At 42.0% G+C, this 22,247-nt stretch overlaps 1 protein-coding gene and 1 long non-coding RNA gene across 2 annotated transcripts in view; one reads left to right on the top strand and one right to left on the bottom strand.

The window, feature by feature from the left end:
- Window positions 1–21,656, bottom strand: part of LOC105477640 (LIM and cysteine rich domains 1) — a 67,104-nt gene extending 45,448 nt beyond the window's left edge. Inside the window, exon 1 of the mRNA XM_011734203.2 lies at window positions 21,483–21,656. Coding sequence (XP_011732505.1) covers window positions 21,483–21,524 — 42 coding nt within the window. The 5' untranslated portion in view covers window positions 21,525–21,656. The remainder of the gene's footprint in view (window positions 1–21,482) is intronic.
- A 67-nt stretch (window positions 21,657–21,723) lies between these two features.
- Window positions 21,724–22,247, top strand: part of LOC112425903 (uncharacterized) — a 537,838-nt gene continuing 537,314 nt past the window's right edge. Inside the window, exon 1 of the long non-coding RNA XR_011620212.1 lies at window positions 21,724–21,987. This is a non-coding gene — a long non-coding RNA (uncharacterized lncRNA). The remainder of the gene's footprint in view (window positions 21,988–22,247) is intronic.

Genomic DNA, 22,247 nt, shown 5'->3' with positions numbered 1-22,247 from the left:
CTTTAGGCTGTGGCCAAGAGAATCCTGTCTTCCCAAGTATGATATGAAAGAGTGAGACTTGCAGCCCACTTTTATGGCAGAAATCAACCAAAAAAACAACTTGGATAAAGTGCTTCCTAAAACCACAGTGAGTTTCACACAGACAGCAACAAAGACCTCATCTGTATTAGGGGTCATATGACAGATGCTCTTTAGGGAGCTGTGTGTGCTTGTGCATGTGTGCGCGTGTGTATGTGTGTGAGTGTTTGTGTGTGTGTGTGTGTTCAGATCTACCATTTCAATTCCAGGGTTGCTCCTTGGGCATTCCTATTCCTCTGTCTGGACAAGCACAAATGTGAAGAAATCCCTTTAATTTAGGGACTCTTTTCCTGAATTGTGTAATGAAGATAAAAATGCACAGACTAAACAATTTGAGATGAGTCCTACTGATCTAGTACTTAGAATTCTAGGGATGGAAACTTTTGTTTTGTTTTGTTTTTAAAAATCAATACTATTTAAAGCAACAGAATGAGAACACAATTGGTGGATAATGAGTTGATGGCAGAAGTGCCTGAATCAGCAGCACTTCAGGGTAAAGATTCCATGATATTTCCTATTACATGGTTTGTGTGTGTTAAATTTATCTCACGGACTGGTTGTAATTGGAAGAGTCAGATGGATTTATCTCGTGATGTCAGGAGTTTCTGGTGTCCCAAATAAAGTTTTAAGCAAATGCTGAATGAAAGAATAGTTTTCACTCTCTATGTCAAATGATATATTCTCTTTAATTTTTAATTTTTAAACATCAATTAAATTGTTCGATGATTCCTTTTTTTCCCCCTCTCAGGATTAGTTTTTCCAGGTTCAACTCTAGGGAAAATTTGGGTTTGGGGCAAAATATACCATGTTCTCCTTAATGTCCCTCTCTCTCAACATGTCATGTCTAATGGGTGAGATTAAGTTAAAATCAGGGTGGTCACAAATGAGGAATAAATTCACAGAAGCCCAATGTGCCAAGCTGGAGCATGTGAGAGGCTGGAGCGAAGCATGGTAGTCCCAGACCCTTTGGGGAACTGTTGAAAGGGAACTGTTGCTCCTGTGACTCCCACAGCAGCTGTCCCTGAAGTCTCTGTTCCAATCACTGTGTTCAGGCTCCTTGAGGAACAGAACCCTGGGGCAATTCTGGAAAAGGCTGGCCAATTCCTCCTATCACCTCCACAGGGCAGACTCTGACTTTCCTAGACTAGATACCCACTCTCCTCCCCGCTGCAGTCTCCAAGCCACCATGGATGCCCTTTCATGGAACACTGCTGAGCTTGTAATCACTTGTGTAGCTCTGCCTTCCCCTCCAGGGGAGGGGATAATTGGAGACCACCAAGGCTCACATCATCTGTGAACAAAAGGGGTTAATCTGGCTATAAAAACAGAGTAGAAAAGCAAATCCATATGTGGAAAGGGAAATACAAAATGAAAGCTTTCTCTGTTTAAGACCTTGCTCTTGCCTCCCCTCACCCCATCTCTGCTAGCCAAGTTTCACTGATTTGAGAATGGTTCCAGGAAAGCCAAAATACCCAGAGCCTGGGCCATGAAAGAAGTAAGTGTATAGAAGCCTGTGCTTCCCTTTGAGGGGTTGGGTGTTGGTAGTGGTTCTAAAACTGTACTCCACCTGAGAAGCTGACCCCACCATCTGCATCTTGAAAAACAAAAACAAAACAAAACAAAACAAAACAAAAACAACTCTCCTTCTAATTAAGAATCCATTACTGCAATCACAGTTCCCTCGGTCATCTGGTCTATCAACCGAATCTACTAGCATTGTCTACCTATCATCACAGTATCACTTGGCATAAGGGAGCAGACACTGTGAGTGCTTTGCTAGCCAAGATAGGAGACTATCTGCTCCTTTTTCTTTTTCTTCTGTCTGCCTTTTGGATAATTTTACTCTTTTGTATTTTTAGCACTTCCATCAAAAATAGACGAAGAGGTGATAAGACTCAACTCAACATATTTTTCAAGGGTTTGCAACTCTTGGAACAGCCTGATGTGAGGGACATTTGGACAGAGGAGCTGTAAGCAATTCCATACAATCATTCGCAGGCTGGGCTCCTTCTCCCAGTTGGCATGGGTGATAGCCTTTGAGAAGGGGAAGCATGGAAACAGTCACAGGATCTCTATTTTATCTGTCAAAGGGGATGGAGTTGGGGTCACTTTGAAAAAGAGGAGTATGGAACAAGGCAAAAAGTTCCAAATTCTAAATTCAAAGATTCATTGCTGGGTGACTGGATCTGTGTGATGGCGCATGGAACATCTACGAATCTGGCAGCCCTGGCCCAGGACATGGACTCCTTGTTGAACATTCTGTTGGCAGGGCGAACACGATGATGACCGAGGGGGAAAGGAAAACAGCCTTTTTGGCTGCCAGCTTCTTGCTTCTTGCTGATGTTTACATGCCATTGTATCCAAAGCAGGCCCACAAATCTTATGTATAAGGGACCCCACTGGACTGAAGTGATAGGATTTTTAAGGCTGAACTAACATTTTCCTTTGACACAAGCTCCCTTTGAACTAGCTACAGATACTGCCCAGGCTAATGTGAATAGTGAATTGTACAAAGGCAGACTGAGAAAACCAGCTAAGAGGCAAAACCATTCTCTGCTGTTTATTTCAGAATTGTCCATGTTTCTAGAAAAGTCAACCTGTTATTTGAGGGGCTACCTGCTTAATTCAGTCAGTGAGAGGATGGTCCTCTGATCTCCTTCCATTTGTGGACTTTTTATGAATCTTTTGAGATCACTCAGAGTCCCAAAAGGTAGGCATTGTTTTAATTGCCTATGAAAGGGATTCCTATAGGGCAAAAGTTGACCTGGCATTTCTTGCCAAACTAAATGCTTCCAGAGGTTCCAACACAATCGTTTTTTCTCTTGGAGTTGTCTTTTTCTTTCCCTAGGTATGTCCTGCCAGCCTTTGGGAATATGTAGTAAAGTCACCAGCATCACTATGAGCCAGAAGTTATCCAACTCCCCTGGGAATCTTATTTAGTGATTTACCAAGTAACTTGAGGGAAATCAAGATAGAAGAAAATAAGGTCCCCATGGGGACCCCTTACTCCCCTCCCACCCCACCTTTCCTAAATTAGAACAAGCTGTTGGTGTCCCCAGGCCAGTGTCTTCAGGTTACACTTGGAAATTAAAATCTAATTGGTTTTGTGGTGCTTAGGTTTCCGCCCTTAGCAGACTCCTTCTCAAGGATACATCTGTAAGCTTGAGGTCAGCAATAGCTACTTATTATACCTCCCCAGTTTTATAAGATGCCCCTGATTTTAGCAGCCTGATGTCTAAGAATGTCATCCTGAAGGAATGTCATTTGGTGTGTGCGTGTGTGTGTGTGTGTTTGTGCATGCATGTATCTGAAATCCAAATTTGCAGCACTACTGATCTTTCCAAGGATAACACACTTTTATTGGAGTTAATTTTGGAAATAGGGGAGACATAACACACCAAGTTGGTGGATTTTTAATCTTGCCTGTCTGAATCTTAGTATCTTAAAAGGAAATGTGTTGTATAAATGTACAGCACTGTTATTAAAAGTCTTAAGGCTTTGCTTATGCAAATGCTTCCTGCCGGGAATCTCACAGGAATTCCTGGGTTAACTTTCATGACAATGGAAGCATTGATACACACACACACACACACAGTCACACACAGCACACACACACACGTGTGCGCAGATGGAAAAGGATTTCCTTCAACCAACATTGGTGCCTTGATGGTAAAATATCACATGTGTTTTAGTGTAGTGCCTTCAGCAAGATGTTTTCCTGGTTTTAAACCAAGCATCCTTCTTATAAAAGACTCCTTTTTCTTTTTCTTTTTTTTTTTTTTTTTTTGCTATCATATGTTTTTAAAACTAACACTAAATACACTTTTTGGTTCAGATGTTTTATCCTTTCCTTGATTTTCCCCCACATAATGATCTAACTGTACACACTATATATAGCGGACTCTGCATGTAAGAAAGTCATAGATCTTTAGGACTAAAAGGAACTTAAAGAGTATTTAGGTCACATTTTTCTAAGCTCAGTTTTATGAAACAAATTAGTTGCAAATAATTCACTTTCAAGGTCTTGTTTTTCAGACTCATTTGCCACAATTCAAATGTAAAACAGAACTACAGAAGCCAAGTTACTTTCCAGAAAATTATCTCTTGAGTAAATTTAGAATTATTCATTTAACCATATGTCCCAGGAAAGATGCCAAATTCTTGCATACCTCTGAGCCTGCCCACATACAGTTCCTTCTGTTTACACCATTTCTCTCTCCCTTCACCTAACAAACTTCTATTTATCCCTCAGACACTCCTATCATATGGTCTTAGAAAACCCCGTACCTTTTATTTTGTAGTATCCACCATGATGATAATTATTTAATTATGTATATAACTCTTCAATGTCATTGTTTCCTGCTAGACTGTAAGCTCTATGAGGGCAGGGTCCCTTTATGTCTAGTTCATTGCTCTGTTACCAGTGTCTAGAATAATGCCTTACACATAGTAGCTCCTCAATAAACCTTTATATAAAACACCTTAATCTATGCTTTATCCATGCCTTAATCTATGCTTCATCTACGCCATCATCTATGCTTCTTGGCACATCAAATCTGATATATGTTAGATATCCTGCATCTGAGTTTGATGCCCAAAAGGGGAGCTGGAAGGAAAGAGAGCCACCCTGTTTTCCTCTGGTTTTCAGGATCCTAGCCTCCTGTGGTTACGCCAGCCCCTCTGACTACCCCCTTCTCTGCCTTCCTCAATAACTTTCTTCTCTCCCCAAGGTTCTCCCACTGGCTCTTCTCCTCTCTTCTTAGAATCTACTCGTAGTTTCAACTATTCTCTCCAGCTCTCATCTTTATCTCCAGGAGTGTTTTCAGTTCCTGGAATCTCTTCATGGATAGACAGATGAGACTGCTAACTCACTCTCTCCCTGTTTCTCCTATGTTTCTGGTATCTTTGCCTATCCAGCCACCAAGACCTGACATCTGAATCCCAGTCAACTGCTCAAGGCAAGGAGACTTGGAAAGAAATGCTGTCTTCTTGCTGCAGAACCCAGTTTTCCTCATTAAGTGGTCCGTTCCTAGTTTGTGCCATCCCTTGTGTGGTGTACTCAGGAGGCAAGAGATGACCCTCTGATGGGACAGCCAGTTTCTTGACCATCTGGAAGGTGACTCACTAGAGACAGAAAATCAGACTTCTCTAGAAAAACTCTGCTGCAGGCTTCTCTATGAAATAGAATACAGACAAGCACTGGGAAATTGTGAAAACTCAGGGCAATCAGTGAGTCAGTAAGCCTTGCAGCCTTTCCATGGCATTTCTGGTCTGGGATCATTGCTTTGGAATACCCCTTGATCCACTCCTGCCCTTGAATGATTTGCTGACAAAGTGTTGGGGGAACTCTGTGCATGTTGGAACTTAGCGTTGAACCTGAGCCCTGGCTCCATTTTTACTACCTGTGTGAACCCTGGCAAGTAGTTTCCGCTGTCTGAACCTTTTCTTTTTTTCATCTTTAAAATTGATCATAATCCCTATGAGCTTCAAGAGGTGGTTGTAGAAATCAAATATTTTAATGCATGTAAGATGCTTTGAAAACCAGGGATAATTAAACATTAGATGTTTATAAAACCTCATGTTCCTCCTTCATGAATTTTGTTCTCCATACACCATCTGTGTGATTGTTGACTTTTCTTTACACACACGTTTAAAAACATTTTTCTTGAAAAACATTATCTCTAAAGTGTATAAAAATTAGATGGTAACCATGACAAATGCAATAAATATGAATCATTAAATTCTAGCTAGGTATGATTGCCTTTTACAAGTTCTGAGCCTGGGAACTAATTGCCAATTGTTTAAAGTGAAGTTCAGCAAGTGTTTGGGATGATAAAGACGTTTTAGCATCAGATGGAGACTTCCTCCTTGACATAATCAGAAGAATGAAAGAACTGAAATGAGAGAAAGATGCTGACTAACATGGTTCAATGTTGTCAGTGCATGTCTGTGTGTCAACTAAATTCATCTTTGGACCAACAAGTCCATGACCCATACTTCTGGAACACTGCAAACATGTTAGATATAGATTAGAAATAGTACAGGTTGAGCATCCCTTATCCAAAATGCTGAGGACCAGAAGTATTTCAGATTTTGGATATTTTTCAGATTTTGGAATATTTGCGTATATATAATAGGATATCATGGGGACAAGATCCAAGCCTTAACCTGAAATTGTTATGTTTCATATACACATTATACACACAGCCTGGGGGGTAATTTTATACAATATTTTAAATAATTTTGGTGCATAAAACAAAGTGTGCGTACATGAGGTACATGAGGTCAGGTGTGGAATTTTCCACTCAAGGCTTCATGTCAGCACTCAGGAAGTTTCAGATTTTAGAGTATTCCAGATTTTCATATAAGGGATCCTCCAGCTGTACAGAAGGAAAAGGAAGAGCTGTGGGTTGAACTTCCCACATTTCATTCACATTCACCATGACTAAGTATGTAACCATGGAACTTAATCCCTCTGGATCTTAGTTTACTCATCTGCAAAATGGGATGATTGTAAAATTCGGAAAAAATGATGTAGCACAATGCCTGGCACCTGGCCTGTACTTGGTAAGAGCAGTTACTATGCCTCGTGCTAGAGTAAAGCCTCTGTTTTATCTTCACACATCAAAGGTACGACATGGTTGAAATTTCTGGTGTTTTGGTTCCGAGGAGTAGAGGACGACTAACAACACTAAGGATAAAACTTGGGGTCATTTTTCTTACTAGCAAACTAAAGAGGAGAATTGCAGTAATTAAGTGGATCATTCATATTTTAAAAATATCAACCAACAAAGCAATTTCTCCCTGCAAAACTTCGAATAGACCTATCCACTCCTTCAAGAGTGCTGTGGTCAGCATGGTGTCAAGGGCTTGGCTAAAATTATAAAGCACTGAGAGGTGTTGATATTAAGCATTTTTTTTTTTTTTAAAAAGGAGTGCCAACTCTAAGTCTTCAGGATAAGAAGAAATATGATGAATTCAAGGCCTTCTCAGAATTTCTTGCACTTCAAAGAGCATGTACTTGGCAATGATTCCGCCACTTTCCTGAGTTTGGTCAACGTGGCTGAGGAAAGGCAAAACTCTTAAAATCCACGCAGATGGAACTTTTCCACTGGCCCTAGTTTGGTATAAATATTCATCAAGGACTACAAACTTAAAGTAGATAGCTGTCTGAGTTATAAGAGGTTTGCACTAAATTTCAGCCAGTTTTCAGTCGTCCCTCCAGCTCTTGTCTCTCAGGAGGGCCAAGCCTCCTGAGATGCAGCTGCTGTTGTTCCATGATCCAGGCCAACCGCTTCCCCAGACCATGGAAATAATTGGAGTTTGTTCTCAAGAGAAGTCCATCCAGAAAGAGAGAGCCTCGAGGTTCAGATGAAGGTTCAAGTTAGTTGTTTGAAAAGGGGAAATGAATCAAGGCCTGGCTTGTTTACCATCCTAAAGCCCATCTTTCTGTAGACAAGTTTAAAAAGGAGAATAAAACTTGAAAGCATACAAAAATTCAGGGTCTGGTTTGGTGCACTGCCTTCCCCAGTTTCTCTCATTTTCATTTCCTTTCCATCTTAAGATTCCTCCTAAACACTACCAGGCAGTCTCCTACCCATTCCCCCCGCCCACTTCTACTTTGCCAGTTCTGATCTTGGTGCAGAATGGGAAGGGACCACACTGAGGGGAGATTGAATAGGTTAATGGCCTGCCCTCCTCTATTCCACAGCTGTTTAGTTTTTGTATCCTCTGCTCTTAGGGTCTCTTTCCTTCTTTCTAACCTCTCAGAATTCCTTGTCCCTGTCAGAAAGGAGAACAAAGCTGCTCTTATCTCTTTTGATGTCTTTCCTTCTGTCTCCTATTTCCCAATTCCACCCCACTCCCTTTTCTATCCATTAATATCACTGAGCCCTTAACATGTGCCACCATTCCAGGGTACACCCAAAGGGGAAGAGGGAATGTCTCTGTTCTCAAGGAGCATAACATGGAGAATTTCAGCATAAACAGGATATGACGGTGCCAAAGTTAGGCAAGCAAGACAGTCACTGCAGATGCTTCAGGGCCATTCAGAAAATTAAACGTGCGTGCAGCGGGAGAGTAAGTCCACACTAGGAGTTCACAGGACAGCGAACTTAGTCAGAACTGATGGTTTTATGGAGGAAGGCACTGAGGAAGGGGTGGGATTTGGGACCACGGAGGAGGAAACTCTCTCAGCATGCCCACAAGGAAGAAAAAGTATGTTCAGGGAATGAGTGACAGGTCTGCCTGGGGCAGCAGAATGTTGTAGTAGAAGATGTGGCTGAAAAGGGACCCATCGCATAGAAACCTGGATGCCAGGCTAAGTTCAATGGCAAGATTTGAAAGGGTTCCGGTGGCAGCTCCTAGAGACAAAGTTCTCCCTTAACGTGACACCTCCAGGGGGCTGCGGCAGGAACTCACTCTTCATGCTTTGCCCTCACATTGGTCTGCTGCCTGGATACATATCACTTTCCAACTGTTTATCAAATACTGTCTCTATTATTATCTAATAGTACTCCAAAGGAAAACTTACATGCAGTAAAAATGCACCAATCTCCAGTATTTGCTCGATTACTTTATATGTATATCCCATGTGACCATCATCTAGATAAACATGTAGAATATTTTCAGTGGCCCAGAAAGTTCCTTCAGGCCCCTTTCTACTCAATAAACACCTCTTCTTATAAAGGTGGTCATTATTCTGATTTCTATCACTGTTGATTAGTTTTGCTTGTTTCTGAACATCGTAAAAATGAAATTACATGGTGTGTATTCCTTTGTGTCTGGTTTATTTTTCTGTCTAACAGGTTTAAAATTACCCATATTGTTACATATGTTAGATATTCTGTTTTATAAATATAAAACGATTGGTTTATCCATTCTCCTGTTGACGGAGATTTGAAATATTTCCAGGTTGGGTCTGTAATGAATAACATGGCTCCAAATATTCTTGCCCAAGATTTTTTGTGAACATCTGTGATCCTTTCTTTTGGACATATACCTAGAAGTGTAACTGTTGGAATACAAAGTGGATATATATTTAACTTTTTAGATACTACCAGACAGCTTTCCACGGTGGTTGTATAATTTTATATTCTCCCTGGCAACGTCTGTGAGTTCCAGTTGCTCCACATCCTCTCCAGCACTCTGTCCTGTTAGTATTTAATTTTACCATTCTGCTGGGTATGTGACATTGTTTCATTGTGCATTTGTTTTTCTATAATGAATAATGATGTTGAACATGTTTTCCTATACTTTTAGCTATTCAGACATCTTCTTTTGTGACATGCTTATTCAAGTCTTCACCTGTTTTTTAAAAATTGGATTTTTAAATTGATTTGTAGAAGTTATTTATATATTCTGAGTACAATCCAGCTCTATCTATCTATCTATCTATCTATCTATCTATCTATCTATCTATCATCTATCTATCATCTATCTATCATCTATCTATATACACAAATATATATACACACACACAAATAAATATTCAAAATGAAGGTCAGAGTGTCTATTTCTTGGGTTTCTTCCCACTTTCAGGGAGACCTGGTGTCAGCTCTTAGTGGAGTGAGATGGCAGCAGACATGCCCCAGGGTTTGTCTGGGGATCAGTATATATAAATACTGCAAATATTTTATTTCTGTGGATTGCCTTTCACTTTCTTAGTGGTATCTTTTCATGAAAGCAAGTTCATTTTGATGGCCAGCCTTCAGAGTTATTCATTGAGTACTGCCTCCAGAGGAAAAGATACAAGCATGCAAAATTTGATTACCCTCGTACTGTTCTAGCATTCCACAGAGTAATAAGTGATGACAAGTTTACAAACTATTTTTTAAAAGTTTTGGATATTACCTCTATTTATCAAGCATTTCCTCTTTGCCTCCTTAGCCTTCTTTGATTTTGTATACATCCTTCTCTTCCTTTTCTCTTTGAAAGTCAGGTGCTATGCATGTATGCATGTAGAACAGTGCTGATTTTTCTTGAGTGTTTATGACATGGGTTTGGAGTTCTCTTGGTGCTTTAATGCTGCCTAGCACCTCTTTCTTGCCATGATTTCCCACATTAAAAATCCTCTTGCAAGAAACAGGATAGCTGGTGGCACAGAAGGGCTTCCCTACCTGAGTGAGGCCAGGGGAGGGAACTATCCTAGCCAGGTGGAGGAGCTGGCACAAGTAACAAGACGGATCCCCAGACAAACCTTGGGGGATGTCTGCTGGCCATCTCACTCAGCTAAGAACTGACACCAGGTCTCCCTGAAGGTAGGAAGAAACCCAAAATACAGATGCTCTGACCTTCATCCTGACCAATATGTAGGACTTAGTAGGTTAACTGGGACTGGGACTTCAGAAAAAAAATGGCCATTACCTCCTTGAATCTGCCAAGGAAATAAAGAAAACCAGTAAGGAGAAGTTACATAGAGAGAAATTTTAGCTCAAAATAACAAAGAGCTTTCCAATAATTAGAGAAGTTTAAAAAATTAGACATCTTCAGGAGGTGTGAGTGTTCCACAGTGGTATTCTGACAGCAACTGGCTGCCCAGCTCATCTCATGTTTATGTGGAAGTGGTTCTACACAACACAGTTTTTAAAAGTCTTTCTGAACTTGAAAGGCTATAGTACCTTGAATTCTAATCCTACCTCTCCCACTAACTAGCTCTGTGACTTCAAGCAAGTCATCTGGCCTTGCTGGGTCTGTTTCCTCATCTGTTAAAGAAGGCAGTTGACCTAGAGAATCCCTAAGCCTCTTCTTACTTCTTAAAAGTTAATTTTAATTGCTGAAATATAGAGTACAAACATTATTCAAATAAATATAGGATGATTTCCCCTGTGATGGTCCAATTTCTGGGCTGGGCTCATGGAAATGTGCAAGGTGGGTGATGACAGCCATTTTAATTAGCTGGGAATCTCATTACAGGGTTGTATCTTCCCCATGGGCTACTGAGGTCTGTTGGCTCTGTAGGAGGACAGATTAGAGGAAACAAAGCTGTTCCACCAAGCCTTGCCCTTTCTTCATGTCCTTGCAAATGCAGGGATGATCACCATAATGTTATTTTTCAGATAATTGCCAAGGAATCATCTGGGATTTTATTTTTCTCTGTTTAATGTACCATGTACAACTGACAAAAATCAAGGACAATCATCTTAGCGGCACTGAGATATCTAAGCCATGTGTGTTTCATTTCAATGCATCACCTGCTCTAACACATGGCAAGAAGGAACTCACATTTTCAGACCAAGTCAGAAATCAAAGTAAAAACTGTGTGAAAGAAATTGTTTTGATGCAAGATTCCAGATCTTGTTAACCAAGTTCCCATATTTCAGAACGCTGTTTTGCTTCCTCACAGTTCATCAAAAAGTCCTATTTGCGATTTCTTTTCCTCTTGTTATTAAATGGCTTCAGAGTGAAGCTCAGGGTGCACACACATGCTATGGTGCTCTGAACGGTGTTTTCATGTTCTGCTCACATGTGCCATGTGCTGGATCTCACAGACGTATATGTGTGTGCACACACGTGTGTGTTCCTTTCTTTCCACATATATTGCATATATTTGGTTACCTTTTTTTCCTGCTGTCAAAACACAAACCTGTATCTTCCTGCAAAAATTCAAACTCAACCAGGAGGAGTTTTCTGGATCTCCATTGCAGGGCTTGGGAGAGCCTCAAGTCACTACCATGAGAAGTTTTCTACGTGCAGCCTGACAGGCCTTGCTATCCTGTCACCCCAATGGGTTTTGCTTGAGAGGAAGAGGAACAGGTTCTCAGATGAGAAGATAAAAGATGTGCATTTGTGGCTGGATGAATACAGTGGAATGTATTTCTCCACAGTCCAAGATGGGTGATATTCCCCAAGTTGGAAATTGAATAGAAGGGAAAATATGGGTGTCAGATGTGGAAGGTATAAAACTGGACTGTGGCCTGATCCTAACAGCTCATTCATCCTCGTCTTTCAACGCTCAGCTCAAATGTCCCCTCTTTGGGAAGCCTTTCTTGACCTCCCCAGGTAAGATTAAATATTTCCTCTTCTGATCTCTCTCAGTCCCACACATGTACCCCGATCAAGGTCTTTAGGCACTGCCATGATTCTTTGATGATTTGATTAGGCTGTTCCTTTTCTGAGACCATCAGATTTTAAAATTCCTCTCCTTTTATTTCTCCGTTTCCCAGCTCAGTCCCTGGCATATAATATTTGTGTAATACGTGTTTGGACAAAATAAATTCTTAGAGTTAGCCAGATCAAAGGTTAGTTTAAAAAGCTTCAACAAAGTAATGTTTTTATTCTCTTTACCATTTCACCTTCATTAGCTCTCTTAATGGTGAGGATGCCTTGTGTTTAACACACATTCCTTATATGTCAAGTACTGTGCCAAGAGCTTAGATGATTGTTATGAGTACAATAACTTTTAGGCCCCTTTTATTGATGAAGAAACTGAGGCTCAGAACTAACATGCCTTGTTCGAGGTAATAGGAAATGAGTGGCAGAGTTGGAATTTGAATTGAGTTTGTTTACTCCAAGAGCCTCAGACCTCAATCCACTATAGCTGTACGTGTGTGCTTACATGTTTATGCTTATATGTGTATATTTGTGTGTGTCTGTGTGTGTGTGTGTGTGTGTGTGTGGTGCAATGCTGCTAATGCCTTAGCTTGATGTGGAAAGAGTCTTTATATTTTTAGGTTCTTTGTTTATCTGACATGAGAATATCTCTTAGGACAATGTCTTAAATGCATAAGATAAAAATGCAAAGAAAACCAACATTACTGAGATAGTATCAATATATAAAAACAAATTTGTGACTTAGTAACAGATGTGCCTTTACTAAGTTAATGAATATGATCTAGCAGTGGGTATAATTATGGTTATTTCAGAGCAGGGATTAGTATAAATGGTAGGATGAGGATCTATCTCAGCTGTAATGTGATATAAAAATACCTGCTTTCCATTGGTATGAAAGGCATAGGGGCTGCTAAACTTCTAGGGTATTTATCATTATTCATAGCAGTGAGAAATGCTAAATTTCAGTTATAGGTTAGGGATAAAAAATGCAATACTTTTCCTAATTTAAGTTCCCTGACACCCTCAATTCTATCTATAGATCCTAGGTTAAAAGCCTCCCCTCTATCCACTAATAAGATTTCAAAACATCTCTCTCTTATACTTCCTCTAAAATAAGAAGCCCCCAGATGCTGACCTCTCCCCACATTAGAGTCAGATCCTCTTAACAAGGAGACTGGCTGGCCACTGACCCAGGGTTGGGGTGGGGAGCACCCACGTGCCGTGGTAGGAGGGGTGGCTCTCCTCCAGGATGAGGGCAGAGCTGGGATCTACTTTCCTTCCACCTCTTTCAGCCAGCAGATTGCCTGGGTCAGTCACCTGGATGGTCAGCCTCATGAATCAGTACCTAGAAACGCTACTGAGTCATATAGCCCAAATAGATGCTCTCTTCTAAGGGCAGGTTTCTTATGAGGTCATTAGCCAGCCAAGAGCCCTTTCCCTATACTCCTGCCCTTTGGTGTCCTTGACATCAATACTATGCAAAATACAATCTAAATGTTCAGCTGCCTCTGAAAACATATGCTGAGCAAACATATGCTGAGCAAAGACAACTGGCCTACCACCACATCGCTGTAGGAAGGCTGAGAGACCACTGGCTGCTGGTGGGATCTGAGAGCTGCCAATAGTCCCCCTTGCCTCAGACTCCTTTTCACTCAGTGCCTCTGGTGGTTTCTTCCCAAAGGCCCTGTTTAAAATGTGACAACTGGGAGAACTACCACACTCTTTCTACTGTTACACTGTAGGGATGATCAGAGTTGAGATGTGGCTCTGAAGGTATGTGTCCTGGAAAATCTGAGGGTGGAAAGGGAGGTTGGAAAAGGAAGGAGAGGTATGTGGGTGTGTTGGGGAGGGGAGAGGTCAAGGAACACAAAGACTCACAGAACACTGACATTATTTGACCTGTCTCCTGCCTTATGAAAAATAAATTCCACCAGACTCAAGTTTACTTGGCAGGGATCAAAGCTTTTCTATTCATTGTCATGTATTCAGCACTTAGCACAGTGGCCGGCACATAACAGATGCTAAATAAATATTTGTTATATAAAGAAATGAGTGACTGTTGCCCTATCTTATAAGCAAGACATTGGAAGGAAAGACCGGTAATGGGGTAATGGAACAGGGGAGGGCTGCTGTGGAAACACCCAAGATGAATTGTGGCTATTCTCATGATTTTGCAATGTGATGTGGCCTGAGCATATTTATGGCTAGGTCTAAGTTTAACTACAAAGAGAAGGTCCTGCAGTCTGAGAGCTTACAAGCCCCATGTGATGTAGGTAAACTGAATTTGGTCTTCCACATTCCAATAGTTAATAACCTATGGGATTTTTGCATCTTGCTGATGAGAGGGGATACCCATAAGAGCAAGAGAAAATGTTTATCAAGGGTATATTATGTATCCAGGCACTTTATGCACTTTACCTCATTAAACTATTGTTTAATGTAGAACTATGGTTAGCTATCTTTCTCAAATGAAGAACCAGAGGTCCAGAGAGGATCATTAACTTGGCAAAGTTTGCAGACCTGGCAAATTGAAGAACTGCAGGTCACACCTAGATCTTTGTGCTTGCAAATGCTGTGTGTTTAATGGCTCCTCGAAGTGGCTTTTGGACCTTGTGGCCAAAGCTAAGTTCACAGTCAAAATGTCCACCTGAACTTCTGAGTTTCAGGGTATGAGGTTGACACAAAACTGGGACACTCTGGATGTGGAAGTGACAGAATACAGCAGACACTCTTTTCTCCTTCATTCATAAAAGACGCTGAGAGTCAATGTATCTTGGTTGTGGCACCACTCAAGTAAATGTAAGTTTGTAAATTTCAGGTATGCCATTTCTTATGTAAATTTCAGATATGCCATTTTTTTCTTTGTAAATTTCAGATATGCCGTTTTTCCCCCTGTCCCATTTGTGACATGAAGGGGTTGAATGAGCAGATAACAAGATTCTGCTCAGCTCTTTTAGACAATGTCTCATTAGCATTTGTCTCCAAAGATAAATTTTACAAAGGACTCAATATTTTTTAAACAGGAGGAGGAGACAAAACCTATACACAAAGCATGTGGATTTGAAACAGCCGCCTTGAGTTGGACACTGGCACTCCTTTGTCCTTCAACGGAGTTACTTGCCAAATGGAGCCTTTGTTTATTCTCCCTTAGCAATTACACTTCCTTTTAAAGCATGTCTCCTGGTGGAGGCCCAGGCCATGTTTGGCTCGGTCATGATTTACATATTATTGGGTAGGCCATGGGTCAGGCTGACCAGACATGTAGAAATGTGCATGTCAAGGCCAACCTTATCTCCAGGCCAGAGTTTCCTGAAAGCTCTGGGACAAGGTCTCTAGGATTATTTTAGAGTATTAGGATAATATGTATTATTCTTTAAAAGGTCTCTCTACTAGTCTTTTGCTGAGAGATGTCCATTAGCCTTCTGGAAAACCAGGAGAAATCAAGAAAGTCTTTATTCTATACCTAGGAAATGGCTCTGATTTGGTGTGGGTAACAGTATACTCCTGGTGGTGACCAAGAGCTATCGAAGAGATGCAGATGCCTGGCAACATTTTGCAAATGCTGGGAAGATTCTGAACCAGACTATCAATGAGTTCAGTGGGCTGGAAGAAATTGATCTGTGTATGAAAGTCACAGTAATAATCATAGTCCCTCCACACCAGATTTCTGCTTTCTATGAATGCCTTCTGTTTCTTGTAGAGTAAAAAGAACTAAAGTTTTAGAGTCAGAGAGGCCTGAGTTTGAGTTCTTAATCTGTCATCACGTGACCTTAGGCAAGTCATTTTAAACTCTTAGTCTTACTCATGTGTAAAAAAGGACACAAATATCTTTGCATGGTAGTCCTTGAAGCTAAAGAGCTAACACACAAGAAAATGTCAATCATCTCTGGACCCTTAGAGACGTCTTTCCTTCCTCTCTTTTGCCTAGCCCCAAACTGGCCTGTCCTAACAGAGAATAAGTATCTTAGGAGGCAAGAATCCAAATAGGTAATAAAAGCAAGAACAGATTCCTTTCTCTTTTCTGAGAAAAAAAAGTAAAAGGGTTTGCTTCTCATACAAAAGAGCAGATATGAGACAAGGAGTTGATCTGGGAGTTTCACAAAGCACGGTAATTGATTTGTCACTTCTGTTTTTGTGAAAACACAATTTCTGCATCAAATATACAGGATTAGATACTAAATTTGTGTTTCAGCCACTAAAGGAGCCTTGGTGGACATAGGAGACTCACTTCATATGTAACTCTTTCTATAAAAGCTTTATAGAGAGCATTTTCTAGAGCTTTTGCAGATCTACGCTATTGCTATGTGTAAACATTCAAGAATGGTTTGGGACACACCAATTGTTCCATGTGGAGTTAAGGAAATGTTGTGATCTTGAAGGAGTCCTGCAAAAGTAGCTGGTGGCCCTGCACCTGGTGAGATAGTAGCAGCTGGGCAAATACTCTTCCTCTTATCAAATGGTAGGGGATGTGAGGATATTTCTAAACGAAGGTTCTTCAAGAGCAACAGCTGGCTCTTCATTTTGGATGTCCTGAAAAGCTGCTTCACAATTCCGCTTTCAGTGGAACGAAGTTTTAAGCCTATTTTTTCATAATCATTTGTTATTTGGGAGATGGTCTGGTATAAAGGAAAGGTCAGTGGGCTGGAGGCAGAAAGAACCCTGGTTGTTACCCAAATTCTGCCACTTCCTAGGAAAGGTGACCTGTCCAAAGTCACCCAGTGAGTAAATGCCTGCAGTTATTATAATGACTCACGCCCCTGCCAGAAATCTGTTCTTAAAATAAAGATTTAAATGGTGTTGGATGAATGGTCGGGAGATAAGAGCTCTCAAGGTCTGTTACTTATCATGGCAAATCTCCACTTTATGAGACACACAAGCTATTTTGAATGCGAAGTTGAAAAGAAAGGACGATTTGCCTTCCTAAAGTCAAATCGAATACTTCTCCTGGAGCCCTCTCGGCTCTAGAGGATTGTGAGAGGAACTATTCCCTTACTTCTCCACTCTTTACCTTTTCCTCTTGGGAAGTGGCCTGCGTAAGGGCAGAAGGAAAGACACACACAAAAGCCTGTGTGCAGCCCCTCCTTCCTGGTCCCCAGCCTTTGCTGATTTCAGCCTATTCTTTTTTCATCCTTGTCACCTTTGGTCAGTTGCATGAAGAAAGGATCAAACCAAGCATCCTCAGAGGGGAATGCCAAAGTCATTTTTCCACTTTCCAACTCGTAGGAGTGTTGGTAAGCTCTGAGCAAATTCCTAGCCTTGGAGCTGAGATGGCTTAGATTAAAGCCTGAAGATAATCTGATGAAGCTCCTCCCTGCCTCCCACTACCACAGTGGCGGATACACTGGTGAAAGTCAACTGTCAGCCCCCAACTCCACATAGTCAGACACACCTGCAGGTTAGGACAAAAATCTGCAATTTACAAAGTAATGGTTTCAGCATCTGTTTTTAGAGAGCCTTTAAAAGGGACTTGGATAATTTATTTCTGTTTTTAAAAAATAAGGCTCTGTTTTGGGCCAAGTTGCTTATACACCTATGGGCATGTCTCCAATGTCTTGGCTATTAAGGTCTTTAAGTGACAGTTTAATATGTTTTTAAGATTGAGGGAGCCAACGACAATTCTCGAGGAGCCGTGTTTACATTGGATCAGCTCACCCGGGTGATGTGCCAGTAGTTTTGCACACTGCAGGAAGTGGAGGTGAAAGCAGGAAGGGCTGAGTACAGAGGGAAGGCCTAGCCTGAAGGACAGGAAAGCCAAGAGGGATGTGACGTAGAGAAGCATGGAGAGAGACATCCAGGTGGACCTGGCAATGCACTTAGAATTACCATCATTTAACGCCCCGTGGGCATTTTGTTGAGGGGTGAGAATTTCTAATTGGCTCCCTGTGGAGCCAGCCCACTGGTGACTGCACAGTCAACTATGAACAGGCTCCTAGCTCTCTTTCTTCTAATCCCTTCTAAATTCCTACAGATGGCTCCTTGAGAGTCAAGGGGTCTGTATTCTTGCAGAACCTAATAGGCTTCAGTACATTTTCTTTGCAACTTCTGACAAGGAGCTTGATCCCTCTGGGCCTCAGTTTCCTTATCTAAAAAGTAAGGAACTCCAATTCCCCTTCCAGACCCAACATTATATAACTCCAAAGTGAAATGCTCAATAACTGGCAATCCACATTCGGAAGGGAAGACTATTCCACGTAAGCAGATTTTGCATCCATTGGGTGAGAATGAAGGCAACAGCATTTGGTCATTGTCTTAGCTTGTCAAAGCTGAGCAATGGCTTAGGTTCAGCTGAGTGCAAGCTGGGTGCTCTTCAGATGGGGACAGTTATAAATAAAAGTGTCCTTCATTTGCCAAAAGACTCCTTTCAGCATCCATGCACCCACTGAAATGTACTGCCACCACCAAGGACTGCCATGGCTAACTTTGAGTGCTCATATGCTGAGCCTTTTATGTACATCATCTCACTTAATTATCACAGCCACCTTGGCAGGTAGATGTTGTTACTGTTTCTTCAACTTTCAAATGAGGTGAGGATACAGACTCAGAGTTAATTAGCTTGCCCAAGAGCACACAGCTAGTAAGTGGTGGAGCTGGGACTTAACCCAGATCTGAAGCCAAAGCCTACACTAATAATTTGCATCCTTAATCAACAAGAACAAATCCATAGTTGAGATTGATTTCACCCAGAAAAATGGCATTTGGCCTTCAAGGCCCTTTGTTATTAAGACATGTTGGCGATTTCACCATTTTCAGGGAACCGTCTGGGCTAGGAAACCTTCTCTATCCTAACAGAAAAAAAAAAGATGGTTCAAGAGCAGCCAGTGGTAGCATTTTACTTAGAAAGAAAGAGAGAAGTTGGGGAACTTGTAAGGTCTGCCATGATGTATGTATGTGGCCCCTAGTGAGTCTCTTTCCCTAGCCTGCCTGGGGTTGGTGAGATGATCTTTAAGTCTACTCCAGTTTTTAGATTTTGTGCTCTCTGCTGAAGATCTTTTTATGACTATCCAGTTGGTGGGGATTCCTGCCCCAACCCCCTTGGGGGTAGGGCAATGGAAAGAGCCTGTATGCCATTTCTTATTTTGTAAATAGGCCCCTTGTAGCTCTAAGAGTCTATGAAATTGTTTCAAAATGTCTAAGTGTGATTATGCATCCTGAAGCCAAATGTTATAAACCTCCCCCCCACTGTTACAGATTTAAAAAATAAATATGCAGTAAAAACTTTTCAGCATGTTGCTGATATCACGTAGTACTTAATCACTTCTGTGACATTCAGTTCAGCAAGAGGAGCTTGTCGGTTCTCTTCCCTCCCCTCCACATTTTGAGTTGAAGGCATTGGTTAACCTACAAAATGGTGATCTTCCTCCTGATTGTCGCAGTCCCAAGAGGTAAAAAAATATCTGCCCTTTCATCTCTACCCACCACATTCTTTCTCTAAGCCTGTAATTGGATCTAAATGGAAAACAAACCCTTTGCAGGCCAAGGAAGTTGGCACTAGGGGGTGACAAGAAGGAGAACATGTTCCACCTCTAATCAGGATAATCACACTCCCCTATGCAAAGGAAAATAAAAACAAGGCTTCCTCCAAGTGGCAACCCAGGACAGCAGTGAGGAGGGGGAGTCTCCATATACCTCATCTCACCTCATACAGTAACCATAAACCAGCTTATGTTAAAAATACTCAGAATCATTTCACTTTCCAGAGGACAATGGAACTCTGCCACCGTTAGCCCGGAACTATTCTGTGTCTGAACTTGGGGAGGCAGTTCAGACACACAAATATCAATGGTACAAGTTAAAAAATAATGCATAAAATGAAGCCTATGCAAACAGTGTGGTCTTAGCTGGACAGACATTCTCGTGGCTCACTCATACGTTTTTGAGTCCTGCTGTGTGGCATGGTGTGCTATGTTCGAACAGGGATGAACAAGACAGGTTCGTCCTCAAGGAGTCCAGAAAAATGTATAGAGAAATAAGAGCATTGCATGCATAACTCACTACTAGGTAGAGATTAATAGATATCTTCTAAGAGTCTAAAGTATTATGGTAATTTCTGTAGAAAGGGAAATGACTTGATTCTGCAAATAGCTTGGCAAATGCAATGAAGCATGATACATTCCAGAGAAATGCCCAGATTCAATGTGACTTGGTATACCCATTTAGAAGGATCCACTGGACTCTGTGATAGGGTCTGGGCAAATTGTCTATAAAAGATCACAGCTATAAATTAGATGGTGAATGCTGTGCCTCTAAGTGGCTGTTTGTGTCTTTAGTTTGATTCTCACAGTCTTTTTTCTTCCCCCTCTCATTCTATCCTGCAGGTTAATGGCAGATGTTTAAGGAAGACTTTGCCCTGCAAGACTAAATCCTGTGAAATCAGAGTTTAACAACTACTGCTTTGGGAAATTAACTCACAGTGTCAATATCCCCGCTACCACTGCCCTGAGGGAGGTTAGGTCTGTCATCCCCACATCAGAGACAAGGAAACTGAGGCTCAGAAAAGTGACTTGGTGAATACTGTGCAGTTAAAAAGTGGCAGGAACTGAGTCTGGATACCTAGGGCTTTCCTTACAGTCAGCTGCCTGCTAGAACCAACTCTCTGTGACTCCAGGCCTCAGTTTCCCCATCTGTAAAGCCTAGGTTGTCTCTCTGTTCCCTTCCCATTCACATGTTCTCTAAGTCTCCAGCCTGTGCCCTCTCTCAGCTGCATTCAGGTAAGCAACAAATGATATTGGAGCTATAGGCACAGCCGCAGGCTCCTGTGAAGGAGTTTACCCGTGACCTTCTGGGCTCCGGGCCAGCCCTTCTTGAAAGGGAAACGTGCAGACCCTGGGGACAGAAATCAGTTCCCTTATGCTGGAACTGCTGCCACTGCCAACATCACCAACTAAAGAAACTGTGCGTGTGTGTGTGTGTGTGTGTGTGTGTGTGTGTGTGTGTGTGTACTGGGGAAAACACACAAAACACTGGGATAATAGCAAAAGGGAGACTATGAGTAAATATTACATGCCCTCAACCCTTACTTCAGCCACCTGAGGACAGGGAGTGAGGAAGCTAGGGGTTTTTCCTTTACAGACCATAAGATTTTATATATATATGTTTCATCTTAATTAAATATTAAATTTTAACTAGCATCACCAAAGACATAAGACCCTTTGCAAATATTTTACACAACAATGGGTTTGGGATGTGTGTGCCTGTTAGCTCAAACATGTATCCCCAACTATTTGTTTTCCATGCAGTTCTGGAATTTAAAGAGTTTCCTTCTCATTACCTTTTGGGAAGTTTCCGAGAACAGATGGGAAGGGGAAACAAGAAAAAGAATGAGTCTGGGTAAATACAGACAGCTTTCCGCTCACCTTTTTAACTCCTGGGTTGAGGTCCTTAGCCACCTTTGCCATCCTCTTCTGGGGTGGAGGAACAGCGCCTGGCTTCTCAGGCAGAGGCGCGAGGGCGCGCAGCGGGGACAGCGGCGGCTGAATGGCCAAGTTCGCGGGCCTGGGAGGGAGCTCTATGCGCAGCCAGGCGCAGCTGGGCCGCTTTAATTGGAGAGCGGGACTCCCTCTAAAACCTCGCCAGCCACTCCGCGCAGGCGCTCGCGCGAGGCCAGCCAGTCGCAGCGCGAGGCTGTCCCTGACGGAAGGTTTCTGCACTGTGGCCGCTAGCGTAGCGGAGCGCTGGCTGCCCTGACGTCAGCATGGCCGCGGCCCCTGAGTGCCCGGTTCGCTTCTATCCCTCGAGCGGCAGGAATCCGTCCCCACGCCCTTTTCCTTTAAAGGGCAACGGGCCGAGGGTGGGGCGGACGGCGCGGCTCCCGCGATCCATTCAGGTCAAAAGGGAGAGTGATCAAACAGGAGGGCCGAGGTATTTTTAGTGAGCTGGATCCAGAAATAAATGTTGAGCTGTGCTCCCCTTCCCACCCTTTCTGCCTGGTCGTAGGGGGCGCGGGGAGGGCCGAGGGAGGAGGTGTTTTGCAGGAGCTGGCTAGCTTTTCCCAAACCTGGGCGAGTTCTCCAGTACCCAGAGAGGAGAAAAGATTCAGCGAGTTATGAATTTTTTTAACTTAACATTTGTAAAGTATTAAACTGCTTTCTCATAACTTGCTTTAACATAAATCCTCTCTA

The sequence above is a fragment of the Macaca nemestrina genome, chromosome 2 (genome assembly GCF_043159975.1).
Source record: "Macaca nemestrina isolate mMacNem1 chromosome 2, mMacNem.hap1, whole genome shotgun sequence".
Taxonomy (NCBI): Eukaryota; Metazoa; Chordata; class Mammalia; order Primates; family Cercopithecidae; genus Macaca; species Macaca nemestrina.
The sequence above is the reverse complement of the archived record's forward strand: the minus strand, read 5'-3'. Positions and strand labels throughout refer to the sequence as shown.